This window comes from Uloborus diversus, chromosome 3 (genome assembly GCF_026930045.1).
Source record: "Uloborus diversus isolate 005 chromosome 3, Udiv.v.3.1, whole genome shotgun sequence".
In the NCBI taxonomy this organism is placed as follows: domain Eukaryota; kingdom Metazoa; phylum Arthropoda; class Arachnida; order Araneae; family Uloboridae; genus Uloborus; species Uloborus diversus.
In genome coordinates, this window is record NC_072733.1 from 93,268,125 (window position 1) to 93,287,030 (window position 18,906).

The window sequence follows — 18,906 nt, forward strand, 5'->3', positions numbered from 1 at the left end:
TTGATGATTAATGCACAGATTCAATAAAAAAACTATTGAAAAAATCCCAGAAAATGTACACAGTTAATTAGTTTCATTCCTAATGTGAATCACGTTTAAAACACGTCTGACGTCAGTATTAGCCAATAACAAAACCGGTCTCGGGATTATTTTATGATACATCTAAGGTATTTTTGTCTCATCTTGAATCACTACTTTTTCGACCTTTAGAGTGCACGTGTACAAACTGTTAAGCAGATATACGATTGTATCTCGAATTGCACGCTATGTTGTGGTCGGCCGCATGTTTTTGACTTAATTGAGTGTCACTAAACTTAAGTTTCATTTTCAATGATCAGCAGTTATAGTGCTTGAAGCTATTGAGACACTTTGATAGCATGTTGCTTTTAATGCATGAACTTGCTATATCAACTAACTCCGTGAAACAAAAGTAGAGAAAAGTTAGGGGTTCCCTTCCCCCAAAAGGCAAGGGCCCATCAAATACCATCAAGACCCCCCCCCCCCAACAGTGAAAACCTTCCAAAAAGAGAAAAAGACCCCTAAAAGACCCGCCTAAACATTTCAAAGGTGCAGTTTGCGCCCTGATCTAAAGAGTAGTTGGGCACTCCTAGAAAAATGATGAAAAAGTATGGTGCATACGGGCCATAGAAATAAACGGACCTTCGTGTTATAGTTTCTATTGTGACATTGTCAGAAATATACTAAACTAAAAGTTTAATATAAAATCATATGCAACACATCAGTAAATCACTATTTAAGCTCAAATAAGGAATGTTTTGAATCTATGAGGCAATCATATATTATCTTTTATACATTTTACTGTCGGGTAAAATTTCTGAACTCCTTTCCTCAACTAGACTTTATTTGTAAAGCTTTATGCAAAAAATAAAATAACATCTAAATATTCCGTAATTATCATAAAGTAAATATTTAATGTATATTGGGAGACAAATTACGTATGTGATGATGATTACATGCATATAAGTGCATTTCTAATGTAATAAGCAAAGATAGATAAAATCAACAGCATTAGTCGAGGTTCAACTTTTATAGATCATGTGAGTTACAGTACAGTAGAGCCTCGAATTACTAATTTGACTGGAACCAGACCAGCTTCAGTAAATTGAAAACTCTGGATAAAAGAGGATACTTAAAAATTGATGTCCGGAGAACGCAATCTCAAACTTTAACTCTGAGTTCAAATATTTAAACATTTACAAGATAACTACTAGATGTGGTGTTTTCAATTACGTTAATATTATTATATATAATTCACATCACCGAAGTGAGAAATTCCTATGTAAATTTCTTAAGATCAGGTATAGTAAACTTGAATCTTCTTTGTGTTTGTAATAATTAAGCAAATTTTGTTTTTTTAACTAATTTTAAACATAACTATACGTGAAATAAACCGCCAGCTCAGTCATTTCCAGCCGAGGACTGCAGTTTCGTGCTTATTAGTACTCATCAGCCCGGCATAGGAAAGTGACTGAGCTGGAGATGGAAAACCTCTTAAGGAAGCCAAGAGTGCGAAACAAACTGGTAGCTACCATAGAATTAGTAGACCAGACGAGTGACCGAAGCAATGGTTCGGTTCAACTCGAAGATTGAAATTTCTGATATTGAAATATGTGAGAGTTACGCTACCGGAAAAGGTGAAATTAAAAGTATGATAACCCTTTAATGATAACGATAAAAACAAAATGCTATGCATATTTAAATCAAACCTCATGTGCTCTAATTGAAATGTGAGATCTTGCTTTTTTCAAATCCATTCTTCCTCTGGTCATTTTTTTCACTAATGTACATTATTTATTAGTCACTATTGAGATCTTATAGATACACTTCAGGGCGATTCATGAATGATGTAAAATTTTTTGCAGCAAATTTGATCTCTTCCCCCTTTTGGTACAAAGTGTATCTCTTCACCTTACCCCCTCATTCCCCTTCTTACTTGTCACACTGCTTTTCATGAGCATATTATTATAAAAAACTTGTGATGTCCCACTCCTCCTTGTTTACCCCCTCCCTCCCTTTTTCACAATATCACTATAAAATAAGCCCCCCCCCCTCTTAAAGCGTGACATCATTTGTGCACGACCCTTAAAACACGTTTTTCACAATCTACCACAAATTCTCTTTTGTAATATTGTGACCATAAATGAGATTTGGTCACATGTCCCTCAAAATATGGTGTCAAAAGGATATGACATATCGTAGGCACCATGCTGAACTAACGAATGTGAAAATTGACACTTTTCAGGAGAGCCAAAACAATATTTTTTTTCGACCTGACGCATTTAGGTATTTTCCATGTTTCAATTTTTATAGATAACTTTAAGTTTAAAACTAACGTTTGAAGTAGTTTTAACCAGTGGGTAGGCGTTTTTGAGTACTACGGTAAACCATTGAATTTGTAAAATGCGGTTCGTTATTTTTCACATTTGTTCGTTTAGCATGGTGCCGACGATAACACGTTCATAAACATATTTAAAATTAATTTTGGGGGCTCGTGTTTTAAGCTTTCAACATTGAAGTGAATTGAATTTAGTATAATTTCTTAGACCGTTTGATATATATTTTTGAGAAAGTGAATCAACTAAATTATTAAGGAACAAATGATTCAAATCATCCAAAAAACATAATTCACGTTTTACATTTGAAGGATGTAACAGATGTATTCAAGATGAGATTGGTTTCCTTTTTAGAAATTCCAAACTGAAAGATGATGTGGAAAATTTGCTCGTCAAGAACGAATCACATTTGTTACCAGAACGAGACGCAAATAATAAATCAGTCACAGAGAGAAATGGTTTTCCAAGATTTTTCTAAGACTTATCATTATCTTGCTTTAGGTAATGATCGTTATTCGGTAATCGAAAATCAAGATTAAAATAAGAAAAAAATAACACGGGTAAATATTTGATATCAACCAATATCTTTTATAAAGTAAATAGTTGCTGTGATAAGCTTTCTGGGAAGAGTACTAACACTATTATTTAACGAACTATTAAAATTTTATTGGTTCAGCTATTTTTTTTCTACAGTGAATTTCTAATAAACATCAATCAATCTTTCGCATCAATCAATACGCTCTTAAGTGAGGGTCTTTAAAACTTTCGACACACGTGTTTGCATAATAATAGTACTAGCATCTTTGTTATAATAATAATGACAAGCACTATTTTCCCGCTATTTCTTTTTTTTTTACATAGTAATCCATAATCCTTTCTTCTGAGTCATTCAAAAATATACTTTGATCTTTAATGCTTTATTTTACAGAAAAAGGCAATAAAGGATGTTTTATTTAATCAAAAATCTTTGTAATCAATTTATTTAATCCGATCACTCATAAAGCAACTTCAATACGACATTCAAGCGCATTTCAAAATTTAACTAACAATTAACTTCTCACTTAGTTTTACTAATAACTTTGTAATGAAACTATTAGCTTCTCACTTAGTTTTATTTATAATTTAGTAATGAAATTATTTTCTTCTCACTTCGTTATAGTAATAACTTAATAAACTATTAACTTTTCACTTACTTGTTTCTAGTAATGTAACTATTAACTTTTACTTAGTTGTTTCTAGTAATGTAACTACAGTAAAATCTGTAAAGTTGACCACCCTTGTAAATTAAACACCTGTCTAAGTTGACCGCAATTTTCGGGCACAGAATTAGATCTACAAGGGGGGAACCAAAAATAACCGGATTTTTGTTCTAAAATATTTATATATTATTTTATTCACAAAATTTCTTTTGTCTCCTTTAAAGTGTTCACCCTTAGATGCAATACACTTGTTAATTCTTTTTTTCCACTGTTAGAAGCTCCCCTGGAACTCTCTAACTTTGACCATGTCCAGTGCCCGTTGCGAAGCAGTTTTTACAGCCTCTACATCATCAAAACGCTTCATTTTCAGATTTTTTTTTCATCCTCGGGAACAGAAAAAGATCACAGGGGCTAGGTCTGGCGAATATGGGGGTCGAAGAATGACTGGTCACCCCTGAGAGGCCAATTAGCGGTTAATAGTAAAGGTTGTGTGTACGGGAGCGTTATCATTGTGAAGGAACCATCCTTTCAATCGCCCTAGCGAGCTCCAACCCACTCTTGTTTCTTCTAAATTTTCGTCAATCGTAAAACGACCACTCTCGTTGATTTTTTGGCTGATTTTTTCAACGTTTTCATCATTTCGAGACGTTGAAAGGCGAGCATGATCTTCAACATTCATGCTCCCGCGTTTAAAGCGCCCAAACCACTCGAAAACTTATGTACGGCTCATAGCATCGGTCCTGAAAGCTTGTTGAAACATTTGGTAAGCTAATCCGTTGCCGACTTTTCAAGCAGGAGAAGCAAAATTTCAAGTTTAGTTTGTTCTTTTAAATCTTCCATGTAATGAGTTCGCAGGCGGAAAGAAACAGCACCTGAGAAAACCAACCCTACGATCAGACGGTATCAATTAAACTGACGCCACTTGCACAGCTGGTTTGTGAAGGTCTCTACTTGAGCAATCTAGCTGGAGAACACTTTACTACATCTAGGATTGGCATCGCACCATTAGTCTGGTTTCTTTTGGGTCCCCCCTCGTATATCATGTAATTCAACATCTATAAGTTGAGCTCCTGTTTAAGTTGACCACTAAAGCAGTGCTCCGCAAGTGGTCAACTTATACAGGTTTCACTGTATTAACTTCTCACTTAGTTGTTTCTAGTAATGTAGCCTTTTCCTAAATTGCGTATTGAGAATCTCCAATTAAATAACATACCAGGACAGGTCAAAGGAAAAATAATTAACCAAAAATTACTTTGACGAATGCTATGAAATTTACTGCATGCACGTTTCTGTAAAATGCGTGTGATGCATGTTGAAATATAGAAGGAAATGAATCCTCCCTCATACAATATTCAACAAACATCAAACGCCTAACAATGTTGAAATATTCTTACCTTGAATTTATGAGTTAGTCCGTAGCGATTGAGTAGATCATAAGCTAAATAACGCAGGCCTTGCCCATTCGCTTTCTCGTTTAAAGTAAAGACATCAAAGGAGTAGTCGTCAATTCCCTGTAAGCAAAAGTAAATCAGATGCATTTTCAACTGCAGGAAACGACTGCTTGAAAATTAAAGTTTACTACCGAAAGGGCTCACGAACTTACTTTCAAATAAAGTGATATGTGTGTTGGAATGTAAAATAATGTAGAGTTGGACATTCTTCTGTAGAGTCTGGAAGTGAAAAATATGTAAAATTATAAGCAGTTGGACGCAATCATTCCTGAGTATGAAAATTACAAGGACAACTTTTTCAAGTACAATATGATGTAAGGTATTCGTAATTTTTACCGCTAAGAGAAGGCCAGTTCAAACTTTAGTAAATTTAACAAATGATGCTCAAATTATGACAGGTAAAAATTGTTTGATCAATTGAAATAATTGAATAAAATGCTTCTAAAACTGAGCAATTAGCATTCCTGAAACATTAGTAAACTTCCATGGCTAAAATATTCAGAATGTTAACATTGTACCGGAGAAAGTTACAATGTGATGTTCGAGGTTTAAGGAGACTTATTTTCTACATCTATAAAAACGAATATGTATCGAAACTTAGAAATTGTAACACATTTGCGTGAAGTTGTTTCTATTGGTGTAAAATTTTTGTATGTGAAATGCTTAAATATTTCCTGTAACTTCTTGTGTAGCTTACTGTTTTTCGGTCTTAGAGTTTGGAAACTTTACACGATTACTTGTTTAAGTAGCCGAAAAACCATTACTGTTGGTTTTAGTTTTTTGGGCATCTCAGCTGTTTTTCACTGTACGCAGGGTGCCCACCTGGGGGGGGGGGAGGTCACGGCGCAGACTGCGCCATTGAAATTTTTAGGGGGGTGTTGTGAGGAGTATTTTTAACTTTGGGGGTGGGGGGGCTCTTGCTTTGGGGGGGGTCGCGATATTTAGGAGGGTGAGCTTTTGCCCTTGGGGGGGGGGGCACCCCTGCTGTACAGTTCCTTCAAATGTAGTATCTGTTTGTTTGATTTTACGTTTTCAGGAAATAACTTTTCCTTTCTCGTTTTGTTCATCTCAACGGTACGTCCCTACTGCTCTTTTTTCTCCCTGTGGCGTAACTGAAGCTTTTGGCGACTAAGTGTCATACGACAGAGCTTCATATATGTCACTAATTATAAATCAGTAGTTGATCTTAAACAGGAAACAATTAAATATTTATACTGAAATAATTGAAGTTAGCTTTCAAAAAACTAGAAACACCTCGTTGGTGCAACGCGACTAACCATGTTAAAAACTAATGCGAGAAAATAGATTGTTTTTTATCCATAAAACAATGTATGTTTTAATGTTCAAGTACTTTTTTGAAACATGAATTTTTTTCTTTCATGCTCGTAACGCAGCTGTTTAACCGAACTTATAGTTAAAAAGTATTTCGTTTCTTTTGCTTTTCAAATCACCTATTGTACTGATGTTCGCAATATTTTCACTCTGACTTTAAGATTTCAACCGTCATATGAGCTTATTCATTGGATATGCTATCAGTATGTTGCATCTTTAAAAAAAAATATTGAAGTGAAAAATACTCCCAAGTTATTATTTTAAACCAAATGCATTTTTCTGGTACAGTAAAACCTGTGAAGTTGACCACACTTGTAAGTTGACCACCTGCCTAAGTTGACAGCTTTTTTCGGGCATGGAATTAGCCCTTATCATATAAATCAACCTCTGTAAGTTGACCACCTGTTTAAGTTGACCACTAAAATAGTGCACCGCAGGTGGTGAACTTACACAGGTTTCAATGTACATCATGTTTGTTTTTTTGTGGGATAATTTTTTTTCTTTTTTGTTTTAGGAAAAAGGTATATTTTTTGGTATAAATGGGGATGGGGGAATTCATATAATTAATAATTTAGTATGTATAAATATACAAATAAAATATTTTTAATTTTTCCTTTCGTACGTTAAAAATTAAAGAAGCCTGCAGTTCTTTTTTTTTCATCATTATTCAACCGCAAGTAAATGTTATGTTTAACAACTTAATCTGCAATGGATTCATTCGAGATGTAAAAAATAAAAAATAACTGTTCTTTTGTCTAATAAAATCCACCTAAACTTTCAGAGTAAGAAATAATTTAGCATTCATAAGACCGCCTTAGAATATAAGAAAATCTCAAGAAATATTTCTCTGATATTGATTGTACAATCAACGTTGTATCATAGTAAAAATAAAAACAGTATCGCATTAAATGCAAAACTGTTGACAATTTATTAAACATCCTGTTCAGTTGACAACAATCAGTTTAAGAGTTTTATAAAAAATAATCGATCCATCTCACATAAAAGATATACGTTTAGCAAAAAAGCTGCCACTCTAGCCATGAAGTATGTGAATTGCTTCAATATTCGATTGTAAAAAAAAACATCAAACCACAATCTCAGTAAACCCTTAGCGCGTGTTTTGCATGGTCCACTGACACGAACTTACTCAGGTAGAAGTCGCAAAGGGAACAAATAAATCGACAACAACCAGTAACCCCTTTGGAAGAAATCGATGGAAGTTGTTTGCTTTCCTTTCTCAGCTAGCTTTAATCAATACCTTTTTATCTGAGACTATTTTTTTCTTCTCGTATAGCGCCTTCGGCATCAATAACACTGAGCGAGAAGATGCACCCTGCCATTGACAGAAAGACATAAATTTGTTAGAGACTACAAAAACATTTTTTCCTATGTGCTTCTAGCCTCGCTTGTTTAATCAATACAGGTATAGGTTTCAAGAGATGTAATACTTTTCGACGGAAATCAATTCACATAATCAAATTTCAAAAGTAATTTGAATAATATATTTCTTCCCGAAGTGAAAGAAAACTTTAAGAAAAATATTTATTTCATAGTATTGAGACTAGAGTTGTTGCGGATTTTGTTAGTAAAATTTTCAGATGTATATCTGGATCCCATTCACTTTTTCTGTACTTTTTACATTGCATTTCGCGTTTATGTGAGTTAAATTTTTAGGGGTTAGAACAAACCATTTGCAACAAATAATTCTTGAATTTTTCTAGTCATTTGAAAAATTTATTATCTTTGAATGGTGTTACTTCTTTTTTACTACTCTAGAGAATGAAAACACAAACTTGTAACATCATAAGCAGGCCTGATTACTAAGAAGGCGAACATAGGACTTTTGCTTTGTAGAAGCCCCTAAATGGGTAAAAACATTTTAGCCAATGACAAAAATTGTAAGATTTGACTACAGGGGCAACTAAAACCTTTTTGGATCAGGGCCTCCTGTTATTTTAGTCAAGCCCTGGTTATAAGCTCTATTTAGTTTTGTACACAAATGTGTTATATTAATTATTTTGGAATACACTAGTAGAAGCACGTGGCCACAAACTCGCTCCTAACTCTTAAAGATATGCTCAGGGAAAGAATAAGGCATGCTTACTTGGGCGCACGAGCCCAAGACACCATCATTTTAAGAGGGGGGGGGGGAGGGCACCAAATCTGTAAGAAAAATTTTAACTGGACTCATTTTAAATCGCACTATAGCTATTAAAACCAAAAAAAAAAAAAATCCCTTTAAAAATGTAATCTCATTCGCAAATGCCAAAACTACTCCAAATCGAGTCTATATTGACACTATTAAAAGTTAGATCATATATAATTTTGCTATTGGCAGCTTATTGCAACGGGTAAAGTTTGACGACATCTTATATTATCATGTTTAATTACTATGCCACTTCTACTTTTTTATAATGCATATTAATTGTAATACGAGGTTCTGCTAAATTTAGCATAGCTGTGTTAATACGCAAGTATCAAAATATTTTAGTGCTTCACTGTATAGAATTTTGAGGTAAAGGGGCAGGGGAGGGGGGTGCAAAACAAACTTCGTGCCCAGTGTCTTCAAAAATCATAGTTAGGACCTGGGCATGCTATTCTTTAAAGTTCAGGTTTGGAAAACGCTTTTCGATTTTTAAGAACCCTTTTGTTTTTTCAAAATTTATATTTTCGAAGTCACTATTGGTAAAAAGAGCAAATTTTGATTCGTTTATGTAAAAAGTTAGCTCCAGGTTCTTAGTTGACATAATTCGAGTTTGAATTCATAATCATTGTCCTTTGTTGTTATCCTATCTAAGGTTTGTGTTTCATTAATACTCGCTTGTAAAAATGCAATTGCCACATCAAAATAACCAACTCAGATTCATTTTTGGTAAAAGAGAAGGGTTTTGAGCTGAAAGTTCAACGAAAAAGAACCCAGGAATAGTGGTTTGTATTAGTTTTTTGTTGTATTTAGTACGAGGAAGACACTATTGACTATTCAAATATGATGCTCTTCGCTTGCTGGTCTATTGGAAGCACCATACTTGTCTCAAGAAAGAAAAAAAGAAAAAGGAATATTTTCCTTTTAATACATATGTACAATACTGCTGTGGGCAGGTAAAGCGCATCAACTGCAAATTTTTAATTTTTTTGCATTTCTGTCATTTTTTGTAGTACTTTATTGTATTGCTTACTTAGTTTGGGAAAAAAAGTGCGAAAAAAAAAAGTCTGAATTCTCAAACCTTTTGCTAATATTAGTATTGAATCCAAAACGTATTTCTTCAAATACCTCATTTCTGCAAGTACTGCCGTTTACCTGCCCACGGCAGCGTAAGTACTTTGAACAAGGCACACACATAATTCACTGCAGGAGAATAACACGTAAAAAGAAAGTTATACTTAGAATAGATTAAAGAATGGAACAGAAAAGAACATCAAAAGTAATTATTAACAAATAACATGGAAATTAGGTACGCATGGCATAACACGTACGTTCAGTACATTTATGTGCATTATGTGTAAGTAAGAAAGAAAAAATCATTGACAATAAATTTATAGTAATTTTTGCAAGCTAATATTTGCATTCAATAGTTTTGATTAAATATTCCTCAAAATTTTCTAATGAATAAATTAATGAACGAAATTCTTTCTATAAATGAGTTGTTTTACTTATTGACTAAGTACGTCATATTTATAAATCATTATTAACATAAAATTAAAACGAGCTGGTGTGTGCATCTCATGACTTCCTTTTACTCCAATTTAATGTCATTTCCCCATCATTGGCAATTTTAATGTGATTCAATTGTTTACTCTCTAAATATCACCAACAGTGGCCAAATTAAAATCAAATTTAAAATTAAAAAAATTGCCAAATTTTTCGCCAAGTTGGCGAAAAAACTTGGCGACTTAACGACTGGCGATATATCGGCAAGTGTCCGACAAATTATAACACCACTTGAGTTTACATCGAAATTAACAATGATTTCCCCTCAAAAAGGGGCAAAAGACCCCCTTAAAAACATCCGAATGCAACCAAAATTGAATATGCACAACTAGGTCCCACTAGGAGTCTACGTCCCACTAGGAGTCTACGTACCAAATTTCAACTTTCTAGGACATACCGTTTTTGAGTTATGCGAGATACATACACACACACACACACACACACATACGCACGTGCATACAGACGTCACGAGAAAATTCGTTGTAATTAACTCGGGGGTCGTCAAAATGGATATTTCGGGTGTCTGTAGGTTCTTAGGCATATATCCACGTGTGGTCGGGTCGAAAAAAAGATCTTTTTTGTGTCTAATTAAAAAAAAAAAAAAAAAACATTCATCCGGGGGTGAGAAAAATGGAAATTTGGCCGATTTTTGAGTGAAAATTTTTTTGCGAATACAATACTTCCTTTTTTGTAAAAGGAAGTAAAAAAAAAGTGGATCACATCTTTCGAGTATTTAAAATTGTAAATCTGTTTAACTCATTCATGCTGTTGGGAATTTTTAAATTCTTTTCTTATTCGTAGCAACAGCTATGTTAGTTCTTCAGTTAAACAAGCTCATAACGCTGATATAGTGTGAAAAATTTTAGATGCTTTCTTAAAGAGGGGATTCATATATTCCTTGTTTTTTTTTTTTGTTTTTTTTTTCCCAAGATGATCATCTTGGCATTGAGTAAATTTGTATTGCGAAAGCTTTTTTGATGCAGAATAATCTGGTATGACCAATTTGTATTATACATTTTGAGTCATGACTAAAACAATATAGTTATAGATTTTTTTTAATAATGTAGATGATTTTACATTTTGTAAAGCTCATACAAAGTATTAACAGTTTTTGCAGCGTAACTTTGCATGAAATATCATTAATTCTATTTTACAAAAACTGCGCACAAAGTAACTCTCGAAACAACATTACAAATTTGTTTGAGATTAGTTGTTAAATTATTCGTTGACCGAATTAAAATTATTTGAATTAATCAAGCTGTTTGCGAATAACCTTTTTTTACTTCCGTGCAAAGCACCGATAGTCCGGTAATGACATCCAGAGACAGCAGTTTTGTCCTTGCTGTAGAATCATCAGTCTGGAATTCAATACTAATGAGTCTATAACAAGGACGAAATTTCAGTCTCTAGACGACATGACCGGGCTGTCGGTATATTTTACGCAGTTGTGCATTATCCATGGCTTACAGGGGGATATCTCGCTGCTCATTAGCCTGATTGCATGTTTCAAAAAGGTAAAATGCTTGCTTTAATATTTTTCGAGTACTAAATCTTATAACCAGAGCATACCTGTCTACCATTATGCCTGCTCTGATTGCATTGGCCACAGATCTGAAGCGTGGTTTATCCTCAGACCGTCTTCTTTGAGTTGCTGTCTTTTTTGTAAAAGTGGACGCCAACCATTCTCGCACTTCCGTAGGAACAGCATTAGGCTGGAACTCAGAGAGTTCGTCTTCGTCGTCAAGAGTACGCCGGCTGAAGAAAAAGTTAGGAAAGGAAAGAGAAAGCAAATATTACACACATTTTTAACGAATGAGAATGAAATAGTAGTAAATTAGGACACATAATTTCAAAAGAAATTTACATCACATGTTAATGAGAAAATATGTATCAGAGAGTTGAGAGCATATATTAGGGATCTGGTAAGATGAATCCCGACCTTAAGAGTTTATTTTTTCTTTAGGAATTGACTAGAAAGGGGAAATATTATTTTCGATGATTTGAGTCGGGTTACTTTCACAATACTTATGCAAAGGTAGTTCTATTCAACTCAGCGTTAATAACTCTCCCCTTACTCAGTGAAGACAAAAGAAGATCTAAGTCAAAGAAAATCTCAAGTGCAGGTTTCATCTTATCGGATCCGTTTTATAAAGCATCCTTGTATAGTTAGCACAAGACCTTATTATTTATAGTCACTTAAAATTATGTACGCTCACAAATATTAGTAAATGTTATAACAAGTAGTTTTACACAAATTAATACGTTTCGCAAAAGCAAAAGCACATGATGTGGATACCGTACAGCACGATACACCATCCAGTTTCTTGCTATTTTGTCTATGCTCCAGCTGTGGGGAGGTAAATTGTAGCTTATGATATAAAGTAGGTTTTTATAGATTTGAATCGTGTGAATATTTTTCGGCATATTTGTAATATTTAAAATTAGTCCCAGCCGAAGCTTGCCTGATTTAGTCGGATAACAAAAGTTAGTCTCGAGATATTTTTACAATTTTTTTATTGAGATAGGTAAATAAAAGTTTTCGAACGTTTTGAGAGCATGTAATGTTACCTTTATCATTCAGAATATCATTCAGATTATAATAACTTCTACGAAACTTTTAGTACTTTTCTCTCAGACAAATATATTTTTTGCTCAAAATTTCAGTCAGCTTTAATTTAATCATGTGTTTTACTTTCAGTGTTTATGAATTGGGTCGATATTTTTAAATGTTATGGAAATCTACATTCCTCAATGCCAAAGTTTGCAAACTTAGCAGCATAAATTTAATAAGACACACCACATATATGTAAATAAAAGTTTTTTAAACATTCAAAAAGCATGTATTTTTTAAAAGTGTGATTGAAATTTTAAAAACTTCTTCAAAACTGTTTTCGCTTAACTTTTGAAACGCACCACACGTCATCAACAAAAGTGACCGCCCCCCCCCCCCCCAAATAAAGAAAGAAAACAGCATTTGAGACAGTCAAGGTTATAACTCAAAAGTAGTTTTAAGTGATTTAGCCTCAAATATTACCATACGCACCAAAATATGATATGAAGTTCACTGGTTAGTTTTATTGTCTAAATTAATGTCTACATAAAAATCTGGAATTTTCTTTCTTAATTAATGAAATTTTAATGATGTGTCACTATCAATTACATCGTTTTTACGCCACAAAACACCAGTTATTCAAGCTAACTTTGTGCCAGTTGTGTTTGAAGAAAGAGCATTAAATATGGATTTTTTAATCAATAATTGTTGCACGTTCCCAAAATTTTGAGTCGTGTCATTTTCGTTGCCGGGGATTTTTAAGGAGAGGTTAAATTTTAACTCAAGTGTAAATTACTATTTCAAATAGATGATATCTAAACGTGTATGTGATAAAATGAAATCTTTGAATACTCTTCATTTTAGCTCTAAGGTTTTACAGCAAAAAATTCAAAAAAATTCCTTAGTACAGAAACATTAATATTGCAGGTTTTGACGAAAGGAGATATTTTCTTTGTAATTGCTAAATAAACCTATGGGGAGATACTCTTTAATTCATCTTTAGCTTCCTAGGTGGCACCACAAATCCACTATTTTTTACTGCTAAGTTTTTGTATAGAATGATTATTTCATGGGCATGAAATATTTTTTTACATTTCGTCTTGTCTTTCCAAACTTTAAAATTAATTTTTTTTTTCGGTTTCGCGTTTCAATCAGTTTTGAAACAAAAATTTGTTTTGTTGATCCTGTACTTTTTTTCTCCAGTTAATAATTATGCTTTGATCGTCGATCGATTATTTGGGTATTTGAAATCAGGGCCGCCGAAAGCTTGGCCTCTCCACGGGGTAAAATTTTTGCATGGGGCCCTACCAAACTTCTAGCCAAAAATGGCTTCTCTTGACTGTCTTTTCGTCTCTAATTACGTTCTATTCTTATTGTGTTTGGTATAACTTTATACTTTTTATGTAATTTATAAGTGCGGAATTATCCTCCCCCCATATACGGTCTAATATAATGGTACAAAATTATACAATCTGTTTTTTGGACTATGTGAATGACATAATGACAATCCATGTTAATGACATTTACAAATTTTAATATTTAGATTGAATTTGTTTCCACATTTAAACTGATCCACATTGTAGTGGATGAAATGAAATGTGGGTAAACATTTTAAACATTCATGGTAAGACCTTGCTTAGTTAGCATTTTTTAAACAAGGACATGAACTTGCCCATGAGAATGACAGTTATTGTAAAGAATTTAAAAACTAACTTTCTAAGTTGATGAGTTCATCAAACATCTCTGTGTTTGATGAATCATGATTATGAATGACAAGTATCAACAAGTGTGGTTGTGTCACGAAGAAGATCATGCTGACCAGTTTCGCGTCTAGTCAGTTATGGGAAGTAGTGTTGATATACCTAGTCCCTAAAGTCCTAGATCGTACATAGTTTAAGTCGTGTCACGTCCGTCATCTTGAGGCTAAATACCGCTTTCTTCATATGTCTGCTATAATGAATTAGCGTGTTTTGCTTCTTGATTGGGATTTTCATGGAGTTAATAAGAAACCATAATCAAAAAGCAAGACACGCTACTTCACTATAGCAGACATAGGAAGAAAGCATCGTTTAGCCACAAGATGGCGGACGCGTTGCTACTTATTCTGCGATAAAGGGCTTTAGATAAACGCTTTTAATTATATCACTGATCTTTCTGCACACTTTTTGCATCTCCATATAAAAACATTTTTTCCTACCTATTTTAAAACGACCCAGGCTACAGGGGCAATATATTTTCCTCCAAACAATATTTCGAATAACAACGTTTAATTAAATCGCATTCAAGAATTTTTTTTTGAAGTGAATGTAAATCTGAAAACAATAAGAGGTTATGCAATGTAAAACTACTTTTTCAAATATTATAATATTATAATATATAATTTAATTGAAATATAAAAGCTAGATTCCATGCGGAGATACACATTTTGGATTCAAGCCTATTTGGGAATAGAACCTATGTATGCTTCTACTATATCAAAACACATAAAAATGGGATATAATGCAAAACATATCATTACATGCTGAGGGGTAAAAAAGAACATAGGATCATGACTAAACATACACCTATATGTCTGTTAAACAATCATATGGGAATAGATGTTAGACAGTTCACATGCCATGCTGGGCATAAACATAAACATCTAGTTTCGTAGATATCAACATACTCCACTTAAAAAGTGTTAGTCACAAACAGTTCTACTAATAACCATGATATTTATTTTGCTAAACAGGAAACTATCAAGAGAACCTTTTTGAAACAAGTCGAGTGAACTGTCTTCTGTGTCGTGCTGGACGATCTGAAGCTGGAAGAGGACCTGGGAAACTGACGTTCTCTCGTACCTTCGTCCTGTGTAATAACAGATCCCACAATATTCAATAGTAAAAATAACAGTACATATTCCCATTTCACTACATTATTAAAGCACAAGCTACTTTTCTTAAAACTAAAGATACAGGAAAATTTCATTATATCGAATACCAATACAAAGAAATTTTCGATTCAAAAAAAAGAATTTTCAGTCTCATTTTAATTGCCATTACTATGCTTGGATTCCATTGCAACGAATTTTCTGTTAAAATGAATTAAATTTGTGGTCCCTTGAAGTTCATTATAACGAGATTTAAATGTAGTACATTTTATTTCAGTGCTAATTTTAGAAATTTAATTCTGGATGTACTGCAGCTAACATTTTATGCTTTTTTACCGGTACTCGCACAGGAAATAGTTTTGTGCATTATATCATACCTATTTTTGCTATTTATTTATGTAAATAGTTTCTTCTACCTTCGCTTTGCTTAATAATATATCCCATAATATTCAAAAGTAAGAATAACACTACATGATCCGATATCACAACATTATTTAAACACTAACTACTTTTCTCAGAACAAGATTAAGTACATTTTTATTCCATTGCTAATTTTAGTGAAACAGTAAAATCCCTCTAATGCAGACACTAAAGGGACAATTTTTCTTTTCCGCATAAGAGGGTTGTCCACCTTTGAGGAATGTCCGTTAGGAGGGGTTTTACTGTATTTTGATATTCTGTAACTAAGATTTTGCATTTTTTTTTTGGTACACACAGCAAATAAATTTGGGTAATTTATCACACCTATTTTTTCTATATTATTTCTGTAAATTAGCGCTTCTTGGTCTTTTAGTACTAAGTATAGTACTCAGTCTTTTAGTACATAATTTTCATTGACCCTCCCCCCCCCTCCTTGATCTCCTAATATACTACATAAATAATAGTATATTTTTGATTATTTTTGTGTTTATGTTGTACTACGACATTAACTAACACTCTGCACTAACACTATAGAAATTTGCTTTTTATTCCATAGTAGCTGCATTGCCCGGCGTTGCACGGACTACCTCAGAAATAAAAGTTGGATCAAGTGACGCATGCTCACCAATCAGGGGAAAAAATCCCATCAATGTGTTGAAAAGAGCAATTTTCTGACTGATCTTTTAAGTTATGACGATTATGATAGTTATTATATGTAATGACGTCACCAGAATTGTTCTCATTGGTTGAAAAACATAAACAGAAAGTAAATTAGAGCAAAAGTTGTTCACATTGAAAAAAAAAAGAGCAACAAATAGTAAATATGAGAAAGGAAGTAAACAGTTCAATGAGTTAAGGTAGTCCGAAAAAGGAACAAATAGATTTTCTGCCCAGATATAATTTTGTGTTAATGGGAGCGTGATTTATTCCAGTTTTTCCTGCAGAAGAAGGCCTTAATTATTTCTTTGATTTATTGATTTGATACAAAAATGTATGAATTTTAGTAAGGTAGCAAACTACTGGAGTGAAGAATGACCAACGACAATTTGAGTAGTTTACAATAAAAGCTTTAATGCTTCATAAAGTTTGCACTGGGAACATGTTATTTGACTTTAAACCCTTGGATGATTTCAATTAAAGCCAGCTTTTAAAGCGAACCGTAAATGTAACACAACAACTTATAGTGCTAAAGCTATTAATATTACATTTTTCATTTTGAAGAGCTTTGTAAAATTTGACATTACGATTAAATTTCATTACTTGAAATGGTTTTGTATGAGTTAGTGTATTTTGTGTATTTCATGAATGAATTGGAGACTTTAAATTAACCACTACTTTTATTGTCGTTTGTAGTTCATATATGAATAAAGAAAATGGGTAAAATTAAAAGAAAGATAAACACTGAACAAACTGCATGGCCAAAAATATTACCCTTTTCAAAGATGATGATTTTGCTTTTCAAAATTAAAAACTCTAAACAGCAAGTAAAAAACAATAAAGTTACTTTTATCAATTGCTCTTCATTTACTTTTTAAAATAAATAAAATGCAAACAGCTATTAAGTAGGAATAGATAAAGAGTGAATCCAGAGCTCATCAGCCGTGGAGGATTTATTAATTATGGTCAAAAGACCAAAATTTTAACTATGAAATAGAAGAGAATGTTTAAGCTCCAGTACATGTAATATAGAGTAACAATGGGCAAAAGCACCACTTGCTAAACTAAAAACAATAAACTAGAGCTCAAACCTAAAACTAAAAGCAGGGGGTTTCGCCTCGACTAATTAGGAAAACAAGTTCCGATAATTAGCCTTCCACGGGACAGTACCTGCCTATAACAAAATTGTCTTACCTTGAAATCCACGTAAATATAACCAAATCCATTGTTCAACCTGATAAAAAAAACATTCCATTTGTCAACAAAACATTAAAAACTTAAAAACATATCCAGAAATTAGTCCATAGACATACCGAGTCGCCTGTTTTGCACGTGTAAAAAATTCATCCACCATGGTGATTCATAAAAAATGGTTTGTCATGGTTGTATCATACATTTACACAGTTAAACAGTTTCAAAAGAAGCGAAATGCTCATCGAAGGCTATACTTAAGCAAATGTTTTCAACTAGATTTTTAGGGAAGTTATTATTAAAAAGTAAGTTTTTGAGTACTGAAATTTCTTGCTTAAATGCGGAAATGGTATTGCAAATTTTTTTAATTCTGATAGTTTGCGAAACAATAATGTCAATAAAAACCTTTTTTTTATACTTAAGCAGGAGGAAAAATCTTGTATGCTGTTAACTGTGAAATTGAATTCGCGTCTTTTATCATAGATTGTAGTGGAACAATTTGAGTCAATTTGTATGTTGATATCCAGGAAATTAAAGCTATTTTGATTAGAACTGGTCTTTTTGAGCGTTAATGAACTATGATAAATAGTTTTGCTAAGTTCAGAAAAATTAGGAAAATTTATACACAAAAGGTCATCAATGTATCTGCAACAAAGAGGTGTAGAGGAAGGATTGTCAATTAAATATTTTCTCTCATAATATAAAAGAAAAAGGTTGTCGAATGTAGAGCTAAAATTAGCTCCCATTGCTATGCCATTAATTTGTAGAAAACATGAATTACCATTTTTGAAAAAAATATTGAAAATACAAAATTTAAAAAGACCAAGAAAAAACAATTCATTAAAATCAAGGGAATCCTTGACTGAATTAAAAAGTTCTGAAACAGAGGAAAAAAGTTCAATGAGTGGGATATTGGTGAAGAGGTTTTCAAAATCAAAAGTTTCTAAGTAATTTATATCAAGCATATTAAGTAAATTGATCACTTCAACACTATTATTAACAATCCAGAACCAATTCATTTGTTGAAGTTTAAGTTGTTCAAGAATTTTTTTGAGAAACTGTTCAAGTTTTACACTCAGATTTTTTCCAATGGAGTTGGTGGCAGAGCAAATAAAGCGAAATCCAACAGGTGTTTTATGAAATTTTGGAATTGCATATAAGTAAGGTAAGTTA

At 32.9% G+C, this 18,906-nt stretch overlaps 1 protein-coding gene across 1 annotated transcript in view; it reads right to left on the reverse strand.

Moving 5' to 3' along the window:
• Positions 1-18,906, reverse strand: part of LOC129218856 (dual specificity calcium/calmodulin-dependent 3',5'-cyclic nucleotide phosphodiesterase 1-like) — a 143,337-nt gene that overhangs the window by 88,365 nt on the left and 36,066 nt on the right. The window contains exons 3-5 of the mRNA XM_054853177.1: positions 11,615-11,800; positions 5,157-5,223; positions 4,948-5,064 (exon numbers count right to left, since the gene is read on the reverse strand). Of these exons, the coding sequence (XP_054709152.1) occupies positions 4,948-5,064; positions 5,157-5,223; positions 11,615-11,800 (370 nt within the window). The remainder of the gene's footprint in view (positions 1-4,947; positions 5,065-5,156; positions 5,224-11,614; positions 11,801-18,906) is intronic.